Consider the following 25,523-nt stretch of genomic DNA (forward strand, 5'->3'; position numbering starts at 1 on the left):
CAGCTCGAGTCCTAACCAAGGACCTAGGAACTGTTAAGGTATCGTCGGAGGATGTAAGCTGTTCCGAGTAAGGTGGTTTTTTGTAGAGTCAAAATGTTCAAGTCCAGCAATTTTAGAATTTCTAAATAGCGGAGTAGCCCTTTGGGTATTGCTCCAAGGGCTCCAATTACAATCGGGACAACACACGATTTCTTTTTCCACAGTCGCTCAACTTCAATTTGCAAGTCCCGGTACTTTGTGATTTTTTCTTGTTGCTTATCTTCAATCCGTGCATCACCAGGTATTGCAATGTCAATGAACCATACTTTTTTCTTTTCAACTATTGTTATGTCAGGTGTGTTGTGGACCAAGTGCCTGTCAGTCTGAATCCTAAAGTCCCACAAGATCTTAATAGTAGTAGTAGTAGTAGTAGTAGTAGTAGTAATAATAATAACAATAATAATAATAATAATAACAATAATAATAATAATAATAATAATAATAATAATAATAATAATAATAATAATAATGGCCTCTGCTCTCTCCTTCAACCACGTAGGCTTTTTCTGCACTCATTTACATTCGGTGCATCTGATTCTGGGAAGGTTGTTAAATAAAAAAGTGTAAGAAAGTAAGGGATAAAATCTTCTTGCTGGTGTTGTGGTACGCATAGCAGAAATGATTTTACACTGAAATTAAAATTTTCTAAATCAAAATGTTACTGAATAGCAGCAGCCACTCAGGATTTTTTAACAAGACAAATTCCTTTGGAAAGACTATTGCCATTTAAAAGATTTTGGACTTTCACCTTGTTTTATTAGGTGGGCACTCATTCAACACTGGATTTAAAAAAAAAATACATTCAAGTGAACCCCATGGCTTAAAGGCACCAATACAAAAGGCATCTGGAGCCCCTGCAAACATAATGGGTTGAATGTCACGTTACTTTTTTGAAAACCTCCTTGTAGCTCCTAGCATTGCCTTTTATGCTCTTCCCAAAGATGGAAAACCTCTTCCCTGAGTGTTTTGTTCCTCCCAGAGCTGCAGGGGAAGAATTACATCTGGGAAAAACAGCTTCTCTTCTTGATTCAATCCAGTGCTTAGAACAATGTTTCTCAACCTCAGCAACCTGCAGCTGTGTGGACTTCAACTCCTACAATTCCCCAGCCAACCAAGCTTAAAAGTTGCGGAAGTTGAGAAAGAGTGGCTTAGAAGCTGCCATCATCTGTCCCTCCCACAACTGAAACTCAAAAGGAATTTTAAGTTTCAGGAGGAAAAACCTGTTTTCTCTGATCTTTTCTTCAGTGCTTCCAGGTTCACACTTATATTAACTCCACTGTACTATTTTTCGTAGCAGGAGAAACAATTTCTTACATGTATGTTCCATTAACAAGTAAGTCATCTTATCCATCCACCCTAGACACGTTTGTACATAAATATAAATACATGTACAGACATGTGCATACATTTATACACCAACAAATCTGACCTTGGGCCAACAATGTAACTTAAACAACAGATTTCAACACTGTAATATTATTTCGTTACCCAATAGCTGCACTTAAATTTTGAAACTTGCAGTGGTACACTCCTCCATCTTGCATTCTTCTCAGGATTTTATTTTATTTTTTTATGACTGGTATCCCAAGTGCTTGGTGTGCCTCCCTTGCGCTATCAATCTTCCTGTTGTCTTATCTGTTAAATTCACGGTGGCAAAACCCAGAGTTTTTCCTTGCTTCAGAATCTCAGCAGTGATCAGGATTTCTTCCCCAATCTTAGCTGATGACATGTACCTAGAATACAGAAGCGGAAAATATTTGTTATATGTACAATGAAAGGCAATGTGAGCTGTTGTCTTCCTTCACTCCATCCTTACAACTATCCTCTAAGCATTCTGAGGCAGAGCGATAGAAGAAACAGACTGATTCAAAGAGAGCCACTGAATTTCCTGCCTAAGCAACTTTTTGACTGTTTAATAAAAGCCAAAAAGGAGTACTGAATAAATTGTTGGATATCTTTTCTTCTGCTTACCTGAGATATTTGCAGAGGGACCCAATCCATCGCTTTTAGTAATGCTTATTCAACACAGTTTTGGGGAGAGCAGAATGATAGATACCACCCTAAATTTTGCTTATATAAAAATCTTTCTGTATGACATGTACATTAAAAAAGAATGCAATGAGAAGGATATTGCTCAGAGTGACAGGTTTGAGGACTTTGAATTGTAGGCTGTTAATATATAACAGGAAGCTTGGAGAAGCCTGCAGACTTAAGAGTAAAGTCCTCGTCCAATTTCCACTTTTTTTTTCTTTTAAGAAGTCTGTAATTCCTTGCATCGGTGTGGAGTTGGGGTGACTGAACGGAGCTGAGTGTTTACTGGCTGGATGCCCTTCCTGATGCCTACATGGAGCTCACAGCAGATAATTTTCCCTTTGTGCCCAGAGGGAGAAAACTCTGCTCTACCTAGAATTGAACTCATAACCTCTAGGCCACCACGCCACTCACCTCATCCAATCTCCAATATGATCAGGAAAAGGTTCTACCTGAAGTTGGAGCTACTATATGTAAATATGGAATACTGATTTAGACAGTACAATAGTCTCTGATTGATACAAGGCAGATGTATCTGCTATCAGTTCTTGTTTCACTTCTTACATAGTAATAGTACAACACAAAATAAAGCTAAAATAATGGCTCGGGTACTTCAAAATAAAAACATGACTAATGAATGTTTCACTACCTTTTAGAACTTCTGAAGAATCTGGATACAGAAGTCTAGTTTTCCAAAAAGTATTTAAGCAGTTAAGTTTTAAAAAATTACACAGCTTGTAGTATCTCAGCATTGGACTGGCCTGATGCTTTCTTGGAATTAACACAATTTGGATTTGCCCTGTTCAATGCAGAATGAAGGCTCAGGTAAAAGCAAAAAAGCATGGGAATAAACTTCACCAAGTTTGATACCTACGTAATATTCATGTCCACACTAACACCGGGTGCTCCTCTTTCAGTATACATTAATGCAGCTGTTGACACAAGGTCTACTAAAGTTGCTGTCAGGCCCCCATGCAGAGTTCCTCCTCTGTTTGTGTGCTGTTCTTCAACTTTCATTTCACAGACAATTTTTCCAGGGTTTGCAGAGACAACCTTCATCTGGGTTGAGAAGAGAAACAGAAATCTAGTTCCATAATGTCAACATGAATTTTATCTGCACCCTATACGCACATGCTGGCTTTCTATTGAGCAGAATAATAAAGATTCTACTTTACTTCCACTTTCAATTAGCACTCACGCATCCTGAATAATTTTAGGTTACTTTATTAGCAAATTTACTTAAATATTGGGCAGGGAATAAATATTGGCAGGGGATAAGTTTGTACTTCTTGGAAGTTTTTTCCAAGCTAACTCTCTTTTGCATAGATGATGGTAGCTCCTTTTGCCCCAGTTGCAGGAAATTAATGAAAAGCTGCATTTCTATGACAAATGTTTATATTTTGACTGCTTTACAGGGGGAGGCAGAGAGAGAGAATCTGTATGGGCACTAAAACAAAAACAACCCCCCTAATATATTATTCTCCCACTTTCCCCATGGTTCCTAAATTAAAGGGATCAGGACAGAAAGGTGGGGGAAAATCAATGTAATCTTTATAAGACAAACAGGTCATGTAAAAATGGACACAATGAACTTTGCCCCCCCCCCTTAGAAATATGCTGTGAGATAGTGAAATAAGAACTCTTTAATAAAGGCAAGGAACCTTTGATGCATTGTATCCATATCACAGAAAAGGCAGGTAGCTGTAAGTCAAGGACTACTTGTAATAGCAGATAATAGCAACCTAGGCCTAGAACTTAGTTTAAGTTGGGCTTCTTATGGCAAAAAACGGGCCTGTTTTTCGCAAAAACGGGAGCATTTTTGCCCTCCCCATCCCCCAGGAGTACTCTGCAGGCCTCCCAAACTCTCTGCATACCCTGTTTTTGCAAAAAATGAGCCCATTTTTCGTAAATGGGACGAGCGGGGTGGGGCTTCGGGAGGCCAAAAATGGCTGTATTCAGTGTATAAGACACACCAACATTTCCACCCTCTTTTAGGGGGGGAAAAGTGCTTCTTATACTTCAAAAAATATGGTAGTTTAAGTTTGGCCTCTTATAGCTGTGAAATCAACAAATCTTGTCTTATAATTATAAAACAAATCTTGTTTTATAATTCCAGCCAAACTTTGGGAAGGAGATTTGCATTCCCTATATGTACAATAAGAATCTAGACTTCACTGAACTCATCTGAATGCTGATTTGCCTCTCATGGACTACTATAATGTGATCCTAATTTAGAGCACTTGGCAGAAATGTTTTATAGTTCACACAGGATGTGCTTTGTACAATGTACTGGAGAAAATCTGAAAGGTCCACTGACATTTTTTCCCCCCAAAAAATAAACAGTATTGTAAACTCAGTTAAAAAACAATCAGGTACTTGGAATTTTCCACCATGCCAAAAGTAACAAGGAAAAATGAGAAGTGAAAAAATGAAATGAATGAAAACTTACCTGCAAAAGATTAACCACTAGGAACTCAAAGGTTCTTGAACAGTAGCTGAAATAACAACTTTAAAGTCCAACTTTTAACCCTCTTTGTTTAAACCAAAGAGTTCACTGTATAGGAGTTGTAAGACCTCATCCTTTCATTATAAATTCCAATTTGACAACCCTGTGACCCACTGAGTCATCCTTTGAGGGAAAGGCTATGAAGTTTAATGCAACCAGAATGAACATTAAATTTTAGGTTGATATATTTTTTTAGCCCAAGGCTAGATAGTCCTTGATCATCTAAGAAGTGTATACATCATAAATAGAAAAATACCAGTAACTGTAGTGACAAACTTCAGTGACAAATCACGGGTAGACAAAAAAAAGTGGGAATAGGAGTGACTACCAACTTTTTTACAGAAAACTGACAGGGACCTTTGGAAATCACAATCATGTAACCCATAGGGAGGCTTTAACTTTGCAAATAAAACTGATCTGAACATTAGACATTTCAATTCTTGGATTTTTTACACTTTATGTACCTTGATTCAAATTTTGTACAATGCACCCTTTGCACTAACTTGAAGGTACAAATAGGGACATAAACACAAAGCAAGTTTTAGTAGTATACTGATACACATATGAATTAAGCCACTCAATAAAGTTAACCTCTAGGTTGACAGTGTAGTTCTCCTATTTCAGATCTTGACTGATAAAAGCTTCCCTGAACATTGTTTATACTTGTTGCAATGAAGGAGAAAGCCATTTCTTTATATATTTCTTTTGTCTCTATTTTTTTTTCTTTTCTTTTCTCTATTTTTTTCTTTTTTTCACCTTCTATATTTTCCGTTTGCATTGGTTTATCTTTTTAATTGTAACCTTTAATAAAATTATCATTTTAAACATTTCCCGCTATCTCAGCGGACACAGTGGCTTTTAACACATTATAATTGTTATTGGATAAGGTACTTGTCAGCTGTGTCACAGGTCATCTGGGTGACCATTCTGTTTTCTCCTCTCCTCCCATCTGAATTTAAATTCTGTATCAGTCCAGCCACTCCATTGTGTCTCAAGATGTGAGTTCTAGTTTACCTTTTAATAAAACCTGTTAGTCTGAAAAGGGTCTTACTAATTTTTAGCTAGCACAGAAGATTAATGCGGCTCTACTCCAACGACCTTGAAAGCATGCAGTGGAGTAGGCCGGGATTTACAGTAGCTGCTGCAACCTTTCGCTCGACCTGTTCAAGGTCATCCCGGGAAAATCAGCAATACGAAACTACGGTAGCACCTCATTACCTTATTCGCCACCCGATCGAAGCCGGGCGACTCCACCACGGCTTTCATCACCTCGCGAACACTTTGAAGGGTGAAACGAGCCATGGCATCAAACGTGGAATCCGTTCAGAGCAAGAATGCTAGCCGGGTCGCTGATCCCCAAAGAGGCAGTTCCGAGTGGCTTCAAATTGCGGCGGTACCAGGAAGGTAAGCAGCGCCACCTGAGAAAAGCCTACGTTCGGTTTCCCAAAAGAACAGACGATTAGCATAGGCAGAATCGCAAACCCCGCCCCTCCCTCCGCGCCTCTGAGCCGCGGTAGTCCCAGTGCAAAAGCAGCTCCCGGGGAACGTTCCACCCATCGAACGTTCCAGCCCCTTTTTTCGAATCACCTGCCCGCCTCTTTGCACCTCCGCCTTCCGTCGGCCTCGCGCCACGCTCGGAAAACCACAGGAAACTCCGAGGCGCAGATCCTCGATGGCGCATGCGCAGCCTTTTTCCGCTTCGACCGGGGAAACGCTGGTGGGCCTGGCGTCGTTTTCTTTGCTAAACAACTATTCCAAGAGATGGAGGGCGGCTGTGCGGACAGGGAGGCGGAGCAGGCGGCCTCCGAGGCGAAGGAGCGCGTGGAATCGGCAGAGGAAGGAGGGCCGCGGGAAGACTTGGAGGAGCAGCGGAAGCGCCTGTGCTTGGATTTTGCCTCCATTAGTAATAGTGGCGCAGCCGCGGCTGAGCGCTACCTGGCCGAGAACGGCTGGGATATGCAGGTAGGTGCCGTTCTTAGCCTTCACCACGATACAGGTAATCCTCGACTTGCAACCGTTGGCTTAGTGACCGTTCAAAGTTACAACGGCACTGAAAAATATGACTTGGGACCGTTCTTTCCTAGTTACGCCCTTTGCCGCATCCCCATGAACATGTGATCAAAATTCAGATGCTTGGCAACTGGGTTCGTATTTATGACCGTTTGGCATGTTCCAGGGTCATGGGATCACCTTTTGCAACCTTTTGATTTAGCAAAGTCAACGGGGAAGCCACCACTCACTTAGCAACCGGGCTACTAACTTACCAACTGCACTGATTCATTTAAGAACTGTGGCAAAAAAAATAAAAAAGTCGTAAAACTCCCTTAACAACTGTCTCGCTTAGCCACAGAAATTTGGAGCTCAGTTGTGGTTGTAAGTCAAAGATCACCTATAATGAGAACCAGTTTGGTGTAGCGACTAAGGTGCTGGCCTAGAAATCAGGAGACTGTGAGCTCTCGCCCTGAGCAACAAAAATTTTGGCCTCAATTGTGATCGTAAATCGAGGACTACTTATACCAGGTTTTGATTTTTCTTTTGTAGAAGGCGCTGAATTCATACTTTGACCCGTCTCCTGAGCAAGATGTCGAAGGGATGTCCCATCCAGTTCCCGCCATGGGGGCTCCGTAAGTTATTTATGTGAAGGCTTTTTGTGGAGAAAAGGAGGGAAAATCTTTCGTTCCCCTCCATTATATAGCCATGTTAATCCCTTTTCTTTTATTTCCATTATCTCACCTTTATTATTTTTACAAATAACTCAAGGCGACAAACATATCCAACACACCTTCCTCTTCCTATTTTCCTTACCACAACTTTGTGAGGCGATTTGGGATGAGAGAGAGAATGACTTTTCACTCTCTCCTCATTTTCAAATTTGTTAAGGGATCTTTTTTTACAGCCACTGTTTATAGTAATGAGGTTGAAAGTCAACAGAGAAATGAAACTTGGTGCTCTGTGGAGCAGAACACTATTCCCCGTGCAAAATGACATACCTACAACCCTGTTTGCTGACTTGGAAGATCCTGCCTAATCATTTTCTTTGTGCCTGAATTTGGTATTTATGCATAAATTGTGCATAAATTCTAATATGGTGGATTTCAAAAATAAATATATGGTATGCTATTGCATGGAGTTAGTTCAGTATGATTTACAGCAGTGACCAACTTTTTGCTCTAAGTCTAATGGGGTTCTGATTTTTCTCTTTGTAGCGAATCCCCTACAGATCTTAAATAGGAGTACTATAATCAAAATTATATACTTGAGATGTTTGGAATTTCACAGCTATTTGACCAGATGTCATAGCATTGGCAAGAGATTGTATGAATAATCTAAAATGCAGGCATCCAACTTTTGACTTGCATGAGCCGCATTGAGTGAAGAGGAATTGTCTTGGGCTGCATATAACATACATAATGTAGTTAATGTATAAGATAGTCCTCCACTTACAACAATTCATTTAGTGACTGTTAACAACACCACTGAAAAAAGTGACTTGTGATCATTTTTCACACAAACGTTGCAGCATTCCCATGCTCATGTGCTCAAAATTTAGACGCTTGGCAACTGACTTGACACACTTGATAGTTTCACATGCCAAGCTAAAACCTTAGGGCACCAGAGGGAAATTGATGGCCACATAGCTTCAAGGCTGAATTCTGATGTGAAAAATTGTAAATGTTTTGGTAACAACCACTGCATGCTATGTAGTAAACTGGATCTATTGCAGATAGCAATTTTCTAAAATTACTTTTTAAAGCCTGTGGATAAGTAAATGTTCTTGAGAAAATTATTTAGGCAATATGCTTAATTTGTGTATGTGCATTCCAGTGTTGAACTAACTGATCATTCGACTACCAATACTGTAGCTGCTGCAGTAGTGGAAGCTGCAGGCATCTGCCCACAAGATGACAGCACTTTTTCTTTAATTACTTGGAATATTGATGGTCTGGATTCAAATAATCTGCAAGAAAGGGCACGAGGAGTCTGTTCCTATCTAGCTTTGTAAGTATCTATCACAGTAATCCTATGGGCATCTAGTGGAAATAAGCCCCAATGATTTAACAAGATTAATTATAGAACAAGCATGCTCTGGAGAACATTATGCATTTGTTTTGTACTAGCTACTTTTTAATAAGAGTTGAATTCTTTTGTAATACAGTGCTAAAATATATGTGCATGTAAGTCTATAAGTAACAAAAAGTTTTAGGTTGTCTAAGACTTAGCTGCAAAAGTGTGTTACTTTGTCTGGTGCCCAAATGCTTTCTTTGTATCTGTAAAATACAACTATTCATTTAGACACTGTTAGAAATAATTATATTTAATTTGCATGAATTGGAGATAAGTTACTGTGCTTCTAAAGCAGGAACATTAATCTTAAACTTGTGCTAATTCCCTGTTTTATTCAGTCAGTCTCATATTTATGATCTTAGTAATTCTAGAATGCTCATTAAAGCATGTTTTGGAGAAGGCCACAAGCAAATTAAAAGGACATAAATCAAAATTACTATTGCAAATTTTCTGCCAAAGACAGTCCTCAGATCATCATCTTCATTTAACGACCTGATAATCCCTTGCGGGGTGGAGTCTGGGCAACTGAATGGAACTAGCAGAGTGTTTTAATGGCTGGATGCCCTTTCTGTTGCCAATATGGAGTTTTGTTCAGCAGATATATTCTCAGTCTGCCCAGAGAGAGAGAAACATCTGCCTCTACCTAGGATCGAACTCACAGCCTCCTGATTGTGAGGCAAGAGCTTCTCCAGGCCACCGCACCACTCCAAAGATAGCCCTCAGATGGCTCCCATTATTTCTTATAGCCATTTTCTGTATTTGATGATGGTATTGCATGATGATTTAGAGATCTGGGTTGATAAATATTGAAGTTACCTAGCACCAAGTCATTTTGGCTATTCGAGTTAGCATCTGAAGTATTAAGGTTAGCATGTGAAGTACCGCTTTATAAAACCCTAGTAAGACCACACCTGGAATATTGCTACCAATTTTGGTCACCATAATACAAAAAAGATGTTGAGACCTTGGAAAAAGTTCAGAGAAGAGCAACTAAGATGATCAAAGGCCTAGAGACTAAAACATATGAAGAACAGCTGTAGGATTTGGGTTTCGTTAGTGTAAAGAAAAGAAGAATGGGGGCGACATGATAGCAGTATTCCAGTATTTGAGGGGCTGCCACAAAGAAGAGAGGGTCAAATTATTTTCCAAAGCACCAGAGGGCAGGACAAGAAACAATGGTTGAAAACTAACCAATCAACCTGGAATTAAGGAGAAACTTCCGAACAGTGAGACAATTAACCAGTGGAATAGCTTACCTTCAGAAATCATGGGCACTCCATCACTGGAGGTTTTTAAGAAGAGACTAGACAGCCACATATCTGAAATAGTATAGGTTCTCCGAACAGGGGGCTGGACTAGAAGACCTCCAAGATCCTTCCATATTCCTATTCTATTCTATTCTATTCTATTCTATTCTATTCTATTCTATTCTATTCTATTCTATTCTATTCTATTCTATTCTATTCTACCCTACTCTATCTCATCTATAATATGCTGCAGAAATACATTGAGAAGATTATTAAAGAATTGCAGTGCTTTCTCTGAGTAGATGCAGTTGCAGTTAGCAAGTTGACTAGATGACCTGCAAGGTCCCTTCCAACTCTGTTATTCTATTCTAAGTCACTTTAAACTGATCAAAGGCATCTTATGCAATCCAACATATATTCAGTACACACACACACACACACACACACACAGAGTTAGAAGTAAGCACTATCAAATGCCCACAGATATGCCCACAGAGTTTAAGATTTAAGCAGTTTAGTTGAATGTATCTGTAAGCATCTGAATATCTGATGGAAATCTGAGGGTAAGATCAGGTTGCAATATTGTAATGTATTAAGCTACTTTCAAAGCATGAGTTTGAAACTGGATTTATTTATTTATTTATTTATTAAATTTATATTGCCACCTATTCGCCCATGGCGACTCAAGGCAGCTTACAGAATAAAAGACCACGTTTAAAAGAATAAAAACTAACAAAAAGAATCAAATAAATATAGTACAATATAACAAAATCACCCCTTACCTTCCACCCCCCACCCCGGCGACAGCAGATCACACGAGCCATTTAATGGGGTCCATCCTGCTCTGGGTTCCCTAGGCCCGCTGGCAGAACCAGGTCTTCAGTGCCTTCCGGAAGAGTATTAGAGTGGGGGCCTTTCTAATCTCTTGAATGATGTTCCAGAGAGAGGGAGCCACCCTTCTTCTGGGTCCCACCAGGTGTATCTCCCTTTGGGATGGGACCTGCAACATTCCCTGCCTCCCCGCTCTGATGGGTCGGGTAGATGTGACCGGCAAGAGACGGTCCCTCAGATAAGAAAAATTAAAATGATTTAAGATTTATAGATAAACCTAGTTCATGATTAATGAAATAAAAATGTCTACTCATAGCTGCATTGCAGGGGTGCGGAATTCTGTGAGACAGAGGTTTGCTTACATTATATAGTTTTATCATATGCTTGAACATCATTATTGATACCTAAGTAACATTCAGAAATATCTTTTGTGTGAGAATCATCACAAGGTTTTCACATCACATCTCAAGCAACCCAGAATTTTTAGTACCCTAAATAAAAATCTGGGAAGTGTGAATTGGTGCACTGGTTATTTTAAAAGGGGTTAGAAGAAATTGACTTTGGAAAATTGCAAAGTATTCTCCATTCAGTTCCTCGCATCATAATTTTGTATGCTTTCTTGAAGTGACCACTTTTCTTCCTACAGTTACAATAAGTATCATTATAAATGCCTCTTTTTAATTTAGATACAGCCCAGATGTGGTATTTTTACAAGAGGTTATTCCTGTATATTTAACTTACCTCCAGAAGAGAGCAGTCAGTTACACAATTATTCCAGGTAAATGAAATTATCAATTTAATGTATAAAGTTATAGTAGTCACTCTCAAATTAATGCAGCAACTGCAAATAATGATATTTTTATGATACTGTATAATGTCACTATATAGAGCCGCAGAAAGTTGATTATACTAGCTTCCTAGGAAGAGATAAACTCTGGTTAGAATGCATAAACGTGAGTTAGTGAATTTCAGCCTCATGTATCTGGTGTGGCTATGTGGACTTCAGAAGTTCTTGTTTTTATCTAATTGCAATTTATCCGAGACTGGAAAACATGTTAATCTTAATCTTGACATATATAATCCCTTAAAACCTTTGTGGGAAGTTTCCAGAATACTCCAAAGGTTGAGTGTATAACTAAAACTGGAAATTATTGAATGCATGGGAAATCACTGGATTAATTGTGCTTAAATAATATAAATTAAATCCAATGTACTTCCTTTTCCATGCACAGCTTCGGGATTGCAGGTTTCAGCTTCCCATGCACAGTCCAAGTGTAGCCTTGGTCCAAAAAAAGTGAAACTTTGTTTAATGGGGTTAATTCAAAATGAGAAATGAAAATAATGGGTGCATACCAGAGGTGGTATTCAGCAGGTTCTGACCAGTTCTGGAGAACCGGTAGTGGAAATTTTGAGTAGTTCGGAGAACCAGTAAGTACCACCTCTGACTGGCCCCGCCCCCATCTGTTCTCTGCCTCCTGAGTCCCAGCTGATCGGGAGGGAATGGGGATTTTGCAGTAACCTTCCCCTGGAGTGGGGAGGGAATGGAGATTTTACAGTATCCTTCCCTTGCCATGCCCACCAAGCCGCTCACAGAACTGGTAGTAAAAAAATTTGAATCCCACCACTGGTCTGAAATTCTTCCAGATTCAAGATTAGTGTCTTCTATTGTATGGAAATTCTGAGTGAAATGCCATGGTGTTGACCTTTCCTTTTTTTTTTTTTTTTTTTGGTATGTTTGACCATCTGTCTCTCCAGGTAATATGGATGGTTATTTTACCGCCGTCATGCTAAAAAAATCAAGAGTAAAAGTTTTAAAACATGAAATAACAGCTTTTCCTACAACCTCTATGATGAGAAATTTATTAGCAGTATATGTAAGTGAGTTTTACCTCAGCTTTATGGAGGAAATTGTTTGGCACCCTAAAGTCAAAGCTTTTTAAAAGCAAGTTAATGGGACATTAGTTGGGAAGGAAGTGGGTGTTCTTACTATTAACTTTAAACTGTTATTTTATTTTCACTATTTAGCTTTGTATGTTAGCTCTTTGTATATAGAATATACATACATTTGGAGAAAATCAGAAAATATGAGAACTTTTCTGTAATATTACAAGGGGATTTAAAAGCTAAATTTTCACTTATTGTAATATTTAGTCGTGTTCACAACTACGTTTAAAACAGATTAGCTGTGTTATAGTTTAGCATTATATGCGAAGTAGTCAACTATCCTTGTGTTTTACATTTTTTCTTGTACTTGAAAATATTTGAGAGGGTTGGGCTCATTACTGTTGGGCCTGCACATGGTTAATGAATGGGCAGTGTATAGGATTCAGGCACAGGGATTTGACTTTGCCACCCTTCTGCCACAACCTAATTCCAAATGTTTCCCAAGGTGACCTGCTAAAATCAAGGCACTCTTTTCTTCTTTTCATATTCTAGTTCTATGCAAGAAAGTGAAGCCTCTCTGAAAAGCTAAGCAGAGTTGGGACGTGGTTGGGAACCCCATCAATCAACACCATTGATTAATATACCTGTTACTATATCTTAGTGACATTTTAATCCACAGTCCATTGGTTTTTTTTCGAAGTATGCAGGATAGTAATGGGATACTTATTTTTAAGCTATTTTCAAGTATAAGAGGAAATGCAGAACACAAGCATAGTTGATTGTTTTGCATATAATGTTAAACTAGTGAGTCCCAGTAGGGCTGAGAAGTGGAAGGACCTAGAGCAGGGGTCTCCAACCTTGGCAACTTTAAGCCTAGAGGACTTCAACTCCCAGAATTCTGGGAGTTGAAGTCTTCTAGGCTTAAAATTGCCAAGGTTGGAGACCCTTGATCTAGACCATCCACTGGACCAATGGATCTCTGGGCACGATAGGTATTCCCTGCCTACAGGGGGAAAAAACTATTGGGGAGTATCTCCCCTTTGGATCAGTGCTGCCTCATGGGATAGTATTTGGAATAGACAGACATCTTGTTTACTTATGAGGATGTCTGAGCAGGGTAGGCACTACGAGGAAAGAGGAAAAGCTGTTTCCTCAGTTGTTGGCAAGCATTCTCAAAAGAAATCTAGTCCCTAAAAATTCAAGTCAAGGGCTAAGAAAAAAAAAACCCTATGCTGCTCCAGCCCATGAGCGGGCATATTATACAAGAAGATGGAGTTTGTGGGCAGAGCTTACCAAGGAATCCAAGGCCGAGCCTCCTTGGAAGCAGGTGCCCATGAGACAGTGTGATTGGGGTGCTGGGCGGAGAAAGAGAGCAAACAGGAACCTTGGAGAACTCATCTTGAACAGCACTCAAACATGGGTTGAGCTGTTGCTGGGATAAAAAGCTATTGAAGGAGAGTCCCAGTCCAGGGCAGCTTCTTCCGGGGACTTGCCCAGGAAAAATGGGAGTCCTGATAGAACTTGGTCTGTGTGTGTTATTAAGGGGGGTGGGGGTGGTAGTTTATTATTGTAGGAGATCACTGATAACCTGAAATAATTATAGCTTGCATTCCTATTTATTTTCCATTTAAATTAAGGGTAGGTGGATTTACAAGCTTTAAAAGGCTTCGTTTTTGTGATGATCAAAAATGGGAGAGCTGAGTAATGTAAACAAAGTTTATTTTTTTCATGCTTTGCATATTGTTGGTTTTTTTTTTTAATCAGGTAAACATTTCTGGCAATGACCTGTGCCTTATGACTTCCCACTTGGAGAGTACTAAGGATCATAGTGAAGAGCGTTTAAAACAGTTGAAACTGGTACTTGCCAAAATAGCAGAGGTACCTGAGTCAAGTTCTGTGATTTTTGGAGGTGATACAAATTTAAGAGACAAAGAGGTAAGCTAGGACAAATGTCCCCCCGCCCCCCATCCCCGATCCTTTTTTGCATCTTCTTTCCTGGTATCTATAGGTAGTCCTTAAGATACAAGTTGGGAAAGAACATCCATCACTAAGCAGTGTGGTTAGAAAGTCCAGTGTCACATGACTGCAATGCTTAGTAATGGCAATCCCTGTTGCTGTTGTTAACCGAATTCCACCAGTTAGTTGAGGGCCCACTTCAGTCTAAGCCATTCCAATTTACGTCCCTCCCAGTCTCGAGCCTCTGTTTAGGGTAAGGGACTGCCTCCTCTTCACTACTGCCCAACTATCCCTTCCCATCTCTGCCCTTTTGACTGCCCTGTACAACAGCAGCCCCAGAACTACATCACTCCGGGGCTGCAAGAAACTCCTAAGATGCAATACAGCAGAAAGGCCCAAAGGCCCATTAGTGCGGTTCAGCACAAAGCTGCAACTATCCTGGGAAACACCAGCCGCTCCAGGAAGCATCAGCAGCATGGTGCAAAACTGCAGCCCAGCAGCATGGCTCAAATCTCAACTGTCCCAAGAGCCCTAGCCATCCCAGCAGTGTGGTGTGAAGCTGCAGCCCAGCAGTGCAGCATGAAGCTGCATCTGCCCAAGGGAGCCTCAACAGTGCAGCAAAAAACCCCAGCTGCCCCAGGGAGTCCTTGCAGCCCCAGCCTGCTGCTCTTGTCCCAGCCCAGCAACTCAGCCCCTGGATGACCTGCAACCCCAGCTGACCTGTACCATATTTTTGCTCTTACTCCTTACGGGTGATACCTGCTCTGGACACATAAGCAGTGGTGGGATTCAGCCAGTTCGCACCACTTCGGGAGAACCAGTTGTTAACTTTCTGAGCAGTTTGGCAAACTGGTTTTTGGAAGAAATCATTAGGGCAGAGAACCGGTTGTTAAATTACTTGAATCCCACACTGCACATAAGGCCATCTTCCCCAGGTCTTGGGAAGAAACCACTGTGCACAACTTTAGGAAGAAAGCCTTGTGCAGCATATCAGTGGAAAACCTAATTCAAACTTGCAAGCAACATAATTATTATGTTTACTGTTCTCTTATCACTTTCTGCTCTTATCTTTATCAGGTTGCTAAAATAGGTGGCTTACCTAACAATGTTTTGGATATTTGGGAGTTCTTGGGCAAGCCTGAACATTGCCAGTACACATGGGATACATACCAAAACAGTAACTTGAATGTAAGATACAAGTGCAAAAGTCGATTTGATCGTCTGTTTTTCCGAGGTGCAACAGATGGTGGACAGATTATTCCTCAGAGTTTGGATTTGATTGGTGTGGAAAAACTAGATTGTGGCAGATTTCCTAGTGATCATTGGGGACTGTTTTGCAATTTTGATGTGATATTATAAGAAGAAAACATTTCACTGTTGTGATTTTTATGTTCTTCAAAATTTTAAACCAGTTCTGATGTTAATTTTTATTCACAATCATGTAAACTAAGCAGTTCATTTTACTTGTTTGGGGAATTCTTGCTTAGCAAAAGTGAAACATTCCATTTAAAATATTAAGGTCTCATGCAATGCAGAAGACATTTTAGTTAATTCGTGTGTGTGTGAGAGAGAGAGAAATTATTTTATGTTGTGTATATTATTCAAAAGTTAGAATAGTTTACTAAATACATAATTTGTTTTTAATAAAGAATCCTTGTTAGTCCACTTTAATGACACTATGTTCTAGTAGTTGAAATTCAGGAAGAAAAAGATAGACTATAATTTCAGGACTATTAATGCATTACTGGAATATCCTCTAATTCCTAGTTCTTCCCAAGAATCAAGGGTTGCTATTAGTGAACACTCAGACTTGTTCTTCACTGCCCTTTTCTTTGAGTGCCCAGCCCCTAACTTTTCATGGTCCTACTGCTGCTTATTTGTTCTCTGAGCTTTCTAATGGAGGAAAATCAAAAGTCACGGAAGCATCTTCTGCATGACATAATTTTTCCAGGAGATGATAAGGAATGGGGCCAAAAGAAGAGACAATAGTTTTGTTCATGGCGAAAAGGTGGGACGGACACTGAAGGGGAGAGACCTAATATGAGCAAGGGCTGTGTTGCAAAAGAATAGGGCTCTTCTCGTATTCCTTTTTTCAAGCTGAAGCTTTGATTAGTAGAACTTATGGCTCCACTGTTAACTGTATTATCAACATTTTCAGCTCTCTGATTAGCCAATATTCCCTTTAACCTCTGCTGCTAATGAGATGTCCTGCTATACAGAAGCTTAGTACCTTATTTCCTAGCCTAACCATTAGATGGATATGAAAGAAATATTCAATTGCATATTACAATGGAATGGAATGGAATGGAATGGAATGCTTTATTTGGCCAAGTGGGGTTAGACACACAAAGAAGTACAGAAGCAGTGTAGTTGCGAAACAACAGAGTATAACAACAAAAACAATAATGCAAATAAAAGGCGGAACTAAAGATAATAAAAAGATAAATAATACTACAGCCACGCTGTATGGGTTAATACAGAGGTCCCAACCCACAGTACAAACCAGGTTTCAAACCAGGCTGTGCGAGCAATGGGCAAGCATGCACATGCATGCATGAAGCTCCGCTCATAGGAGCCGTGGGCCCTTGTGCTCGCACGAAGCTCCACTTATGTGAGTGGAGGGTGCTTGAGCAGAGGGCGTTTGTGCTGGTGTGCGAAGCTCCACTTACATGAGTGGAGCTTCGCGCACAAGGCAAGTGTCCTCTGCTCATGCATTAGCTCCATTTGTCCGAGCAAAGGGCGCACACGCATCCCCCCCCACACGCCAGGCTGGGTTGGACCAGGCCACCATCGTGGACTGCTGGATTAATATACATCCACATTAGACAGTACTGTGCAAGTTAGGTGTTTAGCAGAGTGATGGAATGAGAGGAAGAAACTCCCTGTGTCTAGTTGTCTTGGCATACAATCCTGTAGCAAAAACCTGACGGAAGGAGCTGAAACAATTTATGTCCAGGAAGGGTCTGCAGATATCTTCTCAGCCGTCCTCCTGACCCATGCAATATACAGGTCGTCTGTGGAAAGCAGGCTGATTGCAGTTGTTCTTTCTGCAGTCTTAACCATCTGTTGGAATCTGTACCTGTCCTGTTTCATGTCTGTATGAAACCAGACAGTTATAGAAATACAAACGACAGACTAAATAATTCCTCTGTAAAACTGTATTAACAGCTCCTGGGGCAGTCTGAATTTCCTGAGTTGACGTAGAAAAAACATTCTTTGTTGTGCCTTTTTAATGAGGACTGTAATGTGAAGTGTCCATTTCAAGTCCTGGGAGATTACAGAACTCAAAAACTTGAAGGACGTTACTGCTGATACCATGCTGTCAAATATAATAATATAGTAATATAAGTAAACCGCTCTGTATTAAAACCACTCCAAATTGCTGGCTTCCTATTCTGAGCGATATAGCACCACCAGCTTTACAAAGGCAAGATTCACTAGTGAGGATGTACAGAAAAATTATGAACAACCGACTCCTACTGGAGCATGTACTTATCCGTCAGAAGACTGAAATCCAGGAAGTCCCCACTGGCACTTGCACAACATCTGCCCAACCACTTTAACTTCTATTGCTAATGGAAAGCCAAATGGGTCACTGAATGCCCAGACATAGGGAGACATATAAATGAGCCCATAAAAAAGGTGGGGTGCCAGGCTTTGAACTACCAGATCAGCAATGGGCAATCCTGAATAGATTTGCACCTCATATGGCATCTGTTGGGACTCTCTATAAATGAGGCATAGTATCCTCCTTTCTGTGATTGTGCGGTCCTCTGTCAAACTGTAGATCACATCGTGACCGGCTGTGAGCTGTGGGCATACACCAGTCCAATGTCTGATTTTTTAAAAAATATAAATGATGCACTTCAACGGTTAGATGGCTTTGACATTGATATTTGAACATAGATCTTTTAACATTTATATTTTATTGTGTTTTATTAATCTAGATGAAATGTTAATATATATTGCTAGTCCATGTATGATATGCCATATGCTAAATAAGGAAATAATAAATATAGTAAACAATTGGAAATAATGAGCTTGCTTAAATATAAAGTCAGTTGGTGCATGGTTTCTGTTGTGAAAAAGTCTTCTCCTGCAAAATGATTTCTCAGCAGCCTTTCCTTTACATTGTGAAAAAATTGCTCAGGATACATAACAAAGAGTGTGGCAGTCCTTTTATTCTATTTATTCTATTATTCCCCTGCTGGCTGAGGAACTTTGGGAGTTGAAGTCCATACATCTTAAAGTTGCTGAGGCTGAGAAACAATGGTCTGTTAGAGAGTGACGAATACCAGTATAGCCAAACCAGTATAGTTAATATTTTTGGATGTCCATATTGTTTTGAACTATACTTAATCTGTGGGAATTGATAGCTGGACAATAGGGTTTCCTTGGCCTTTTTTAAAAAACATATTTATTTATTCTTTATCACCAAAGATAAAATACAAAAGAAAGGGGAAAAAAACCCTAACAAACATCCAAAGCTAACAACAAAAAGAAAAAAATCATGTGTACGAAAAAAGAAAAAAATATCAAATACATCTAAACATTAAACATAAAAAGTCCACCCCAGTTCAATGCTGAAACATGCATCAAAAAACCAATATGTTCTTCTCTTACATAACAGGTCTACAAATAGTTATAAACTTTCCTATGTACATTTGACAAAAATGCTATATTCCCTTGACCTTTCTGATTTCCTTCAACACTGGAAAGATAAAACTTATGGCTTCACTTAGTAAATTGATTGAAAACTGATGTCACTTGCAATTTATGAATGTGTTGCTTACGGGTGTTCCATATGGATGGATAATTATAAATTATGGCTATCCTGTATTGATCCTGCCATGTAAAACTCTGTCATTATATATAAATGGAATGGAATGGAATGGAATAGGAGAGAAGAGAAGAGAAGAGAAGAGAAGAGAAGAGAAGAGAAGAGAAGAGAAGAGAAGAGAAGAGAAGAGAAGAGAAGAGAAGAGAATTTATTGGCCAAGTATGATTGGATGTACTTATTAGTACATTATTATTATTAATTATTATTAATTATTATTATTATTATTAGTAGTATATTATTATTATTATTATTAGAGATGAAGCATCGGAAAAGACGCCTGGAGAGTGATTGGAGGACAAGCCGATCTGAATCTGACCGAACACAGGTGAGATCTTATATTAAGATCTACCTAGTGGCGATAAGAGCGGCGAAGTCTAGCTACTTCTCCGCTCTTATTGCATCTGCAGAGAACCGCCCAGCTGCGCTGTTTAGGGTGACCCGCTCCCTACTTCAGGTGGGGGTACGGGAAGATCCCTTAAAGGGTCGAGCTGAGGATTTTGTACAATTCCTGCATGATAAAGTCGCTCAGATTCGGGAAGGCCTGGACTCCGATTGGGTAGATCCAGGGGAGGAGACGGGGGCAGGTCTTGAGAGCGTTATCTGGGAAGAGTTTGACTCTGTGGCTCCTGAGGACGTGGACAGGATTCTGGGCAAGCTTAACGCTGCCACATGTTTATTGGACCCGTGTCCCTCCTGGTTGGTACTGGCCTCCCGGGAGGTTACACGAGGCTGGCTCCAGGGGATTATAAATGCTTCCCTGAGTGAGGGTGTCTTTCCCGCCGCCTTGAAAGAGGCGGTTGTGAAGCCCCTCCTCAAGAAGCCTTCCCTGGACCCGGCTATATTATCAAATTATCGTCCAGTCTCCAATCTTCGCTTTGTTGCGAAGGTTGTTGAGAGTGTGGTGGCGCGACAACTACCCCGATACCTGGATGAAGTTGTCTATCTGGATCCGTTCCAGTCGGGCTTCAGGTCACGATACAGCACAGAAACGGCATTGGTCGCATTGGTGGATGATCTCTGGAGGGCTCGGGACAGAGGTTGCTCCTCTATCCTGGTCCTATTAGATCTCTCAGCGGCTTTTGATACCATCGACCATGGTATCTTACTGCACCGGCTGGAGGGGTTAGGAATAGGGGGCACTGTTCTTCGGTGGTTCTCCTCCTTCCTCTCTGACCGTTCGCAGTTTGTGTTGGCAGGGGGGCAGAGGTCGACCTCGAGGCACCTTATTTGTGGGGTGCCGCAAGGGTCAGTCCTCTCACCCCTTCTGTTCAACATTTATGTAAAGCCGCTAGGTGAGATCATCCGTGGTTTTGGGGTGAGTGTTCATCAGTATGCTGATGACACACAGCTATACATCTCCACCCCAGACCACCCCAATGATGCCCTTGCTGTGATGTCCCGTTGCCTGGAGGCCGTGCGGATCTGGATGGGGAGAAACAAGCTCAGACTCAATCCCTCCAAGACCGAGTGGCTGTGGCTTCCGGCGTCCCGGTATAGTCAGCTGGTACCATCACTGACAATAGCGGATGAGATCTTGCTCCCCACAGAGAGGGCCCGCAACTTGGGTGTCCTCCTGGATTCATGGTTATCTTTAGAAGATCATTTGACGGCCGTGGCCAGGGGTGCCTTTTATCAGGTTCGCCTGATCCGCCAGTTGCGTCCCTTTCTGGATCGGGACGCCTTGCGCACGGTCACTCATGCCCTAGTTACCTCCCGTATGGACTACTGTAATGCTCTCTACATGGGGCTCCCCTTGAAAAGCACCCGGAGGCTCCAACTGGTCCAGAACGTAGCCGCGCGGGTGATTATGGGCGCAGCTCATTACGCCCATGTAACACCTCTCCTACGCGAGCTGCACTGGCTCCCGGTGGTCTTCCGGGTGCGATTCAAGGTGTTAGTTATCACCTTTAAAGCGCTCCATGGCTTAGGACCTGGGTACCTACGAGACCGTCTTTTGCCACCAATAGCCTCCCACCGACCAGTTCGTTCTCACAGGGAGGGACTACTCAGGGTACCGTCAGTCAAATTATGTCGACTGGCGACTCCCAGGGGGAGGGCCTTCTCTGTGGGGGCTCCAACCCTTTGGAATGAACTGCCCCCGGAGATACGGAATATCCCTGATCTCCGTGCTTTCCGCCGTGCCCTCAAGACCCTGATGTTCCAACAGGCAGGGCTAAACATACAAACATGCAAATGATTTTTTAAATGTTATCTAATTCTGGGTTTTATTTAATTGACCAAACTAAGTAACAATTTTAATTAGCAATTTTATGATGTTTGTGTGTCTATATTTTTCTTGACTGTACACCGCCTTGAGTCCTACGGGAGAAAGGCGGGATAGAAATATAATAAATAAATAAATTGGATGTGTGTGTATGTATTTCCGTATGTGTGTTGGTGTGTGTATATCTAATCTATATATCTAATCTATATATTATATATCTAATCTAAATCCATCCATCTATCTATATATACATTTTTGACATGGAACTGCTTTTTTCTGTTTCTCCCCTGTATTAAATCAAGCATCAACAACATAACGGAGACACAGAGCGTTGCTGTTCCTTTTCCGTGTAAGTACCAAATCACAAAAGTCTCCGGTATAAAAACCACCCCACTGTTGCCTATGTTGGTCCTTTCGGTCTCCTACGTCTGGTCTAAACCCCCCCCCCCCATTACCCTTAGCGCGCTCCGAGGCTTCCACGGGTGGAGGGGATCCTTCTGCGATCCCAGAAGAGAACCGAGGGGAGGAGAAACGTGGGCCCTCGGTGGCGGGGTTGGGATTAGTGCTGGCTGGCGGACGCGGGTGGACGGGTCGGAAAGCGAAGCGAGAGGGGCGCCGTCCTCCCCGTCCCCCGCGCACGCCCAGAGCCTCCTCCCTCCCACCTTCCTGGCAAACCTCAGGATCTCCCGGCCCAGAGCATCCTTCGCTACTTGGCCCCCGAGTGTCCACACCCACTTCCCTCAACCCCCCCCCCCGGACCGCGCACTGAACGGCCACCCAAGTCCTGGGGCAGAGAAGCGGATGGAGGCGGCTTCGTCCCGCGGATTTCCTCCGCCCGTCGCCAGGTAAGACGAAGGGGAGCTGCCCCCTGCCTCCCTCCCTCCCTCCGGGGCGCTAGCAGGGTGGCCGGCTGCGGTGAGTGCAGCAGGGGTGAGCCCGGGGAAGGCAGCGGCGGCTGGGTTTGCCCCGGCCGTTTCTGCTGCAGGTCTTGACGCGGGGCGTTTCTAGGGGGAAGATCCGAAGCTGCTTTATCCCCAGGCGGGGAGTTTCCCCAATAGACACCGGTATCTGGTTTGCCGGGAGGAAATGCGACAGGCCTTCGCCGATTCCAGGTAACGCCTCCCTTCCTCCGTGCGGTCGGCCAAAAAAGCTCCATTCACCTCATCTCAGGAACTGGTGATGCTGCCCCCCCATTTCTCCCCCAGATCGATATTCCTTAAAAACATGGCAGATCGCATTTCTCTCGCAGGGGCGACAAGGCGGGGGGCAAAAATTTATACAGAGCCGCCCAGGCGGCTGTCAGAAGCCCCCCCCCCCGGCGCCCCCCCAACCTGACTGAAGTTGAAGAAAAACAAATATATAATTACTAGGTTGATTGGAAAGATGGGGGACGTTTAATTGATTTGGGTTTGCGAAATGATGGACGTTATTTATATATATATATATATATGTATATGTATATATATGTATATGTATATGTATATGTATATGTATATATATATGCCGCCCTTCTCCGGAGACTCAGGGTGGCTTACCATGCGTTAAGCAATAGCCTTCATACTTTTGTATATGCCTGCTTAGTAGGGCTTTCGCCCCCCCCAAAGCGGTGTTCTTTTTTTTATACAAAGTCAGCTTATTGCCCCCACAAACCGGGTCCTCATTTTACCTGCCTCGAAGGGATGGAAGGCTGAGTCAACCTTGAGCCTGGTGAGATTTGAACTTGCAATAATTGCAGGCAGCTGGTGTTACTTAACAGTGCTTTAGTCTGCTGCGCCACCAAGGCTCCCTAACAAGGATTGCTTGCTTGCTTGATGAAATGATTTATCATTTCATATACTGAATAGTTCACAATGTTTATGGGATGCTTCGGGACTGGTGTTCTCCCTTTAAAATTGACACAAGGAGTGTTAGATTGAAATACACCCAAATATAGCATACATATATATTTTGGACAGCTGCATAGAGTGTCAAAAACTGGCAACTCTTAAACTGATTGTCAGATTCTAATCATCTGTGTGATGGGGGAGGGGAATGAATAGCATTGAGTTCAATGGTGTTTACTCCTTGGGAACAGGAATAGAATAGCACTCACTCATTTTCGCATACAGTGTTTAGTAGTGTTTTTCCTCCTTTTGCATCCAGGCTTTGAGATTAGAGTAGTAAAATTCAAGCGAGTAACATGTATTTTCCATTTCAAAGTGCTTCTGATGTGTGACAAAAACTGCCGACAGACCTCAGTCCATTTTCGTATAACTGTTTCTTGAAAACATTTAGTGCTGCAGTTTATATAACACTTGTGCAATGAAGAGGAAAGAAGTACATTACACCATAACTTGCTTAAGAAGAGACAGTTGCAGTCTTTGCTGTATACTCTAGATAGAATATTTCTGATTTCGGTTCTCTTCCTTACCTCAAAGCATGTTTCATCCAAACTATTGCTATATCTCTAGGCAAACGATGTATTAAAACCTAATCAGGACTGTAACCAATGGTGGGATTCAGCCAGTTTGCACCACTTCGGGAGAACCAGTTGTTAACTTTCTGAGCAGTTTGGCGAACTGGTTGTTGGAAGAAATCATTAGGGCAGAGAACCGGTTGTTAAATTATTTGAATCCCACCACTGACTGTAACCCTGTCATGGAGTTGTGCCAGGGTAATCTGGAGTTTCTCTATTCGGAAGGCCTTCCCCATTTATCTCAATTGAGGTTTTCCATTCCTGCAATAATAAAAAGGGTCAGTTCATTTGGCAAGAGTTCCATTTGTATTGTTTAGAGTTATGGATCAGATGTTTCTACTATTTTTAAGTCTGTTAAATTACCTTTGGTATATACTGTGCATTTATGTTTAATCATGACTGTAATGATACATCTTTGTCTACTTGAATTCAAAGGGGCTTAGCCTGAATAAGGAAGTGCCTGAACTGTAGAGGTAGCATCATTTCAGCCAATGCATAATGAGCTGGTTAACCAATTGCATGGTCAATCTTTTTTGTAGTTTGGGTTGTATACTTTGCTTGGGGAAATATGGGGAAATATGAGGACTAAGCTGCTTCATACAAAAAATGTTAAGAATAAAAATCCTTATTAGTTGTCTTTGTCAACAGAGAACTGATGAATATAGTATTACAGTTGCCTGGTAACCATACATTTTAAGCAGTGTGGTGTCCAACTCTCTAGACCAGGGCTCGGCAACCTTAAACACTCGAAGAGCCATTTGGACCTCTTTCCCACAGAAAAGAAAACACCGGGAGCCACAAACCTTTCCTATGCCTGACTATTTCTTGAGCAGCCACAAAACTAGCATATGAAGTTGAATTAAACATTCTGTTTTCTTCTGAAACTTTTCTTTTCTTGGATTTATCCATGGTTGGCCTACCGGGGGTCGAAAAGCTCAATAAATTACGTGCCAGCAGGTGTCGCACATTGGCGGTTGTGCCACCTATTTTGAGCGACAGGGAGCTGCAGCAGAGGGATGAAAGAGCCACATGCGGCTCCAGAGCCGCAGGTTGCTGACCCCTGCTCTAGACAAAGGAAGAACAACTCTCCATTTCCGGTGCCAATTTGCCCACAGTGTCCTCTGAGCCTACGTCAAGGGATCCCCAAGAGAAAATAGTCATTAAAAACCCCTTTTAAATAGTGGTAACCTTGTGTTGCAGTGGTCTCAGAAATTTCTCACAGGTAAGGTCTCTATAATCCGCTGAGTGCTGGTGACCCAATGAGACTTTTCAGATGATTTTTTTTTTATTTCCACCATCATGCAATGATAATTGTTCTCTGCTAGGGTTGCTAATCTTTTTTCAGACTAATTATATTAATTGTATTCTGTCCCTTGGTCTGCTAAAGCCATACTTCCCACTTGCAGTCTTATTTCCTTCAGCTTTTAACCAGAGGCATATATTAT

The 25,523-nt window shown here is 41.6% G+C and overlaps 2 protein-coding genes across 3 annotated transcripts; one reads left to right on the forward strand and one right to left on the reverse strand.

The window, feature by feature from the left end:
- Positions 1-782: 782 nt before the first annotated feature.
- On the reverse strand, positions 783-6,222 carry ACOT13 (acyl-CoA thioesterase 13). 2 transcript variants are annotated; one of them, XM_070940662.1, is made up of 4 exons: positions 6,164-6,222; positions 5,795-6,005; positions 2,945-3,129; positions 783-1,772 (listed from the first exon to the last, which is right to left on the reverse strand). In XM_070940662.1, exons 2-4 carry the CDS (start codon positions 5,876-5,878, stop codon positions 1,610-1,612), a joined length of 432 nt encoding a protein of 143 aa, XP_070796763.1. In that variant the 5' UTR covers positions 5,879-6,005; positions 6,164-6,222; the 3' UTR covers positions 783-1,609. The 2 variants fall into 2 exon arrangements, with proteins under 2 accessions (XP_070796763.1, XP_070796762.1); XM_070940661.1 differs by lacking the exon at positions 6,164-6,222 and having other exon boundaries at positions 5,795-6,097.
- On the forward strand, positions 6,183-16,224 carry TDP2 (tyrosyl-DNA phosphodiesterase 2). Its single transcript, XM_070940660.1, has 7 exons — positions 6,183-6,538; positions 7,118-7,200; positions 8,402-8,575; positions 11,406-11,497; positions 12,475-12,593; positions 14,368-14,538; positions 15,637-16,224. Exons 1-7 carry the CDS (start codon positions 6,338-6,340, stop codon positions 15,916-15,918), a joined length of 1,122 nt encoding a protein of 373 aa, XP_070796761.1. The 5' UTR covers positions 6,183-6,337; the 3' UTR covers positions 15,919-16,224.
- The last annotated feature ends 9,299 nt before the right edge of the window (positions 16,225-25,523 follow it).

This window comes from Pituophis catenifer, unplaced genomic scaffold (genome assembly GCF_029215685.1).
Source record: "Pituophis catenifer annectens isolate HBS135680 unplaced genomic scaffold, rPitCat1.0.hap2 SCAF_3, whole genome shotgun sequence".
Taxonomy (NCBI): domain Eukaryota; kingdom Metazoa; phylum Chordata; class Lepidosauria; order Squamata; family Colubridae; genus Pituophis; species Pituophis catenifer.

Bases quoted from the DNA above. Each gene is read 5' to 3' on its own strand.
- ACOT13 (XM_070940662.1), bottom strand. From the start codon at position 5,878: ATGGCTCGTTTCACCCTTCAAAGTGTTCGCGAGGTGATGAAAGCCGTG. The intron at 3,130-5,794 runs GTAATGAGGTGC...TTCTCAACCCAG, and splicing joins TCGATCGGGTGGCGAATAAG to ATGAAGGTTGTCTCTGCAAA. The intron at 1,773-2,944 runs GTAGGTATCAAA...TCTGTATTCTAG, and splicing joins AGTGTGGACATGAATATTAC to GTACATGTCATCAGCTAAGA.
- TDP2 (XM_070940660.1), top strand. From the start codon at position 6,338: ATGGAGGGCGGCTGTGCGGACAGGGAGGCGGAGCAGGCGGCCTCCGAG. The intron at 8,576-11,405 runs GTAAGTATCTAT...TTTTTAATTTAG, and splicing joins GTCTGTTCCTATCTAGCTTT to ATACAGCCCAGATGTGGTAT. The intron at 12,594-14,367 runs GTAAGTGAGTTT...TTTTTTAATCAG, and splicing joins GAAATTTATTAGCAGTATAT to GTAAACATTTCTGGCAATGA.